The 3,555-nt window shown below is 44.2% G+C and overlaps 1 protein-coding gene across 1 annotated transcript; it reads right to left on the bottom strand.

The window, feature by feature from the left end:
- Positions 1–552: 552 nt before the first annotated feature.
- Positions 553–3,550, bottom strand: LOC116379846 (nuclear factor 7, ovary-like; the record flags this gene model as incomplete). The annotated part of the gene is made up of 2 exons (XM_031841815.1): positions 553–2,345; positions 3,088–3,550. Coding segments are annotated over 2 exons (852 nt in total), but the record flags the coding sequence as incomplete, so codon positions are not given.
- Positions 3,551–3,555: the final 5 nt, after the last annotated feature.

The raw sequence follows: 3,555 nt of genomic DNA, 5'->3' as shown, positions 1-3,555 counted from the left end.
CCTCCCAATCACCCCCCGCCAGGTTTCTCCGTCATTGCCCACGTGAGTGTTGAAGTCCCCCAGGAGAACTATGGAGTCGGCAGGCGGCGCCCTTTCCAGGACCCCTCCCACCGACTCCAAGAAGGCCGGATACTCTGAACTGCTGTTTGGTGCGTAAGCACAAACCACAGTCCGAGCCTTGCTCCCCGCAACCCATAGGCGCATGGAGGCGACCCTCTCATTCTCCGGGGAGAACTCCAACACAGCGGCGCTCAGCCGGGGGCTCGTGAGTATCCCCACTCCCACCCGGCGCCTCTCACCCTGGGCAACTCCGGAAAAGAACAAAGTCCAACCTCTCTCCAGGAGCTTGGATCCAGAGCCTGCGCTGTGTGTGGAGGTGAGTCCAACTATATCTAGCTGGTATCGCTCCACCTCCTGCACCAGCTCTGGCTCTTTCCCCGCTAGCGAGGTGACGTTCCACGTCCCTAGAGCTAGTCTATGCTGCCGGCGATCGGCTCGCCCAGGCCTCCCGTCTGACCCGCCGCCCGGTCTGCATTGCACCCGACCCCAATGCTTGTCCCTGCGGATGGTGGATCCACAGGGTGGACCATTTTTACATTTCCCCAATAAACTTGAAGTTTAACATAGACAAAAAAAGTGTGAATCATCCCCTATTAAGACACATCCAACAGAGAGGATGAGATTTGCTGTCATTGTTGGATTCTTTGGTGTTTTATAAAAGTCATCCTCAACTTCCAACCAACTTCTGTCCAAGTTGAGCTTTGCATTCTTACTTAATATTTTCAGAAACACTTTTTATTTAGACATTTTATACTGTTTTATATAAATATATTGTTGTGGTATTTTTCCCATGTCCATGATCAGCTTCATTGACTTTATGACTTTTGTTCAAACTTAACACCTTACGAACACCCACAGAACACAAGAGAGATTGGATTTTCTTCAGTTCACGCAGGTTTATTTGTATCACACAGAGTACAAGTAAACCGAGCTGTCCAGAGTCAACTAACTTCACAATAGCACTGTACATTTCTTGATACCACGATTCTACCAAAGTCTTCACCCCCCCTTCAGAGATGTCCTCCTCCTCTGTCCCTGCGACCCAGACAAGTTACACTGTGTACCTCGGACAAGTCCCAACAGAGGTTTTTTCTTTTTGATTAACCACAGTGTTCTTCCCCACTCGTCTTCTCCTGACGTCGTCTCTGGCAGCAGGTCATAGTGACCGGATCCCGTTCTTCCCCTGCATTCCAAATCTTGCCCTGCTGGTGTATCTGCATCATCCCCCCTCTATCTTCACCCGGGCTCCAAGGCCGCTATGCTAGACTCCCTGTCTCAGTGACGTGAATAACATATGACAATGATACAGGCCAATATCACAGTATGAATGTGAATATACATGGATACATTTCAAATTATGGATGATTGATTTTACACAAATATATTTCAAGACACAATAACAATTTTCTGCCACAATATTTATTTACTTGTCTATTCTAGCAGGTTGTATGTACATTATAGTTAAGTGTTTAATTGATCTAGTTATGTCTATTTCTATCTTCCTGTAATTTGTTGTAGGAACTGTGTGAAACATTGAGAGCAACTTAAAACCACAGATTCATTTCATGTGGTCACTTGATTTTTGTCTTATTTTGATAATCAAGCAGGAAGTTCAGTTGAACAGACAGGAAGTTAAAGCAGCTCTGAAGACTCAGGTTTTACTTTTCAGTTTTACTGAATGTTAACCTCATTATTCTGCTCTACTCTTCTTTCACCCTTTATTTCCTGTTACTGTTTGCTGCTGCAAATATCTGACAGACAGAGATCAATAAAGTTTAAACTGAATTCATCATTTGTTTTCTCATGTACACAATCTACATCAATAGATAGACTCATATTTACTTTTAAGAAGTGAAGAGTTGTTTACTAATCACCACCTTCAGACTAAAGTCTCTATCAGACCTGTTGTTTTGTCACACAGACCTTCAGTGGTGATATCTTTATTTTATCTCCAGTGTCAATGAATGGAAACATCCTCTCAGTGAAAGTGTGTGTGAAGGTGTGTATGTGTGTGTTAGTATCAAGATCAGAGAACGACAGCTTTCCTCTGTTCCAGTCCAGATTCACTCTGATCCTCTGGAGCTTTTTCTGCACTTTGAGAACAGTGAATGGAGCTGGTGGTGAATATGCTGAGTATTTATCTTGATAGAACTGTATTATCCATAATCCAGACTCTATGTCTCCCTTCCTCTGGACAGACTCTGCTAATACACCCAGTGCCCAGCCTGTACTGTCTCCTACCTCGACATCCCAGCTGTGAGTCCCTGAGTTAAATCCCTCAGAGCCCATGTAACAGAGTTAATGATTCCACTTGCCATCACTGGCCATTGGTTGCTAGTATTACTATATTATTTAAGTTATTGCTAATCCTTATCATTTTCATATTATTTCCTCCTTTAAATATCATTTACAACTTGTTATCATTAGTTCCCCACGGAGACAAGTGTGTTGTGTGTAACATTAGCGCCCTCTGCTGGCTGCTTGCAGACTTTAGTGGTGCGGCCTTTTTCCTTAACTAACGTTAGTCTGAAGCAAGCCGTCTCCGTGGTAGGTTGATCTGTGACAAGCTCCGTTGTGAAACATCTCATTCGATATCTGATATCTGATATATATATATAGATCTCTGTATAAGTCCCCTTTTGTTCGTATAATTGTTTTAATTTATAATTTCTAGAGCAAATGGTTTTAACATAATGTTTAGCAGTTTAACTGATTTAGCATTTAGCATTAGTAACATGCTAACAACAGCTAGCTTAAGTATTTGTCTCTTTAATTTGACAGTGTTCCGGAGCTTGTGACCACGACGTTGTCTATGAGAGTAACTGAAGCTGTTCTGTCTTTTACCAGGTATATTGCACTGAAATGTCATTTTATTTACATGTATAAGTTAGTCTGAAGCAAGCCGTCTCCGTGATGAGCTGTCTAGCTATATGCTGTGCTATGAATAAACGTCTGGTTGGAGCCATAAGATATCAAGTGTGCCTGAATTAAACACAACGCAACTGAGAGAGTACACAACTGCTACACCCAGAACAGACCAGTATTCATCAAACCTCTCTGGATTATCAGGAAGCTGCTGTCTCTCTCCTCCTCTCACACTGGTCAGATCTTCAGACAGGATAAGTTCTGGATCAGCAGTGTTTGGGTCCAGAATCACAGGAGTGTAGGAGACCATGTCCTTCATCTTGTTCCAGATGTTGAAGGTCAGGTTGCCCAGGTGTTTGGCCTCGTCTATCAGAGCTCCTGAGAGCAGCTGTGGATCCTCCAGCAGGGGGCGCTGCTGGACTCTTTCCACTGCAGCCTTGTAGTTGTTCAGGAATGAGACGTCTTCAGCTCTCAGCTCGTCCTCTGTGGCTCTGACTGTGTCTGAAAGAGCTGCTATCTCTCTGCTCAGAGCCTCCATCTTCTCCTTCATCATCTGACTCTTCTGCTCCTCTTCCTCCGTCAGTGCAGCCATCCTGGCCTCCTCTTCCTCCTCTAGAAACTGGTGAAGCT

This window comes from Anarrhichthys ocellatus, unplaced genomic scaffold (assembly GCF_004355925.1).
Source record: "Anarrhichthys ocellatus isolate YVR2014 unplaced genomic scaffold, GSC_Weel_1.0 scaffold5341, whole genome shotgun sequence".
Taxonomy (NCBI): Eukaryota; Metazoa; Chordata; class Actinopteri; order Perciformes; family Anarhichadidae; genus Anarrhichthys; species Anarrhichthys ocellatus.
Note: the sequence above shows the minus strand (reverse complement) of the source record. Positions and strands in the feature narration are given on the sequence as shown.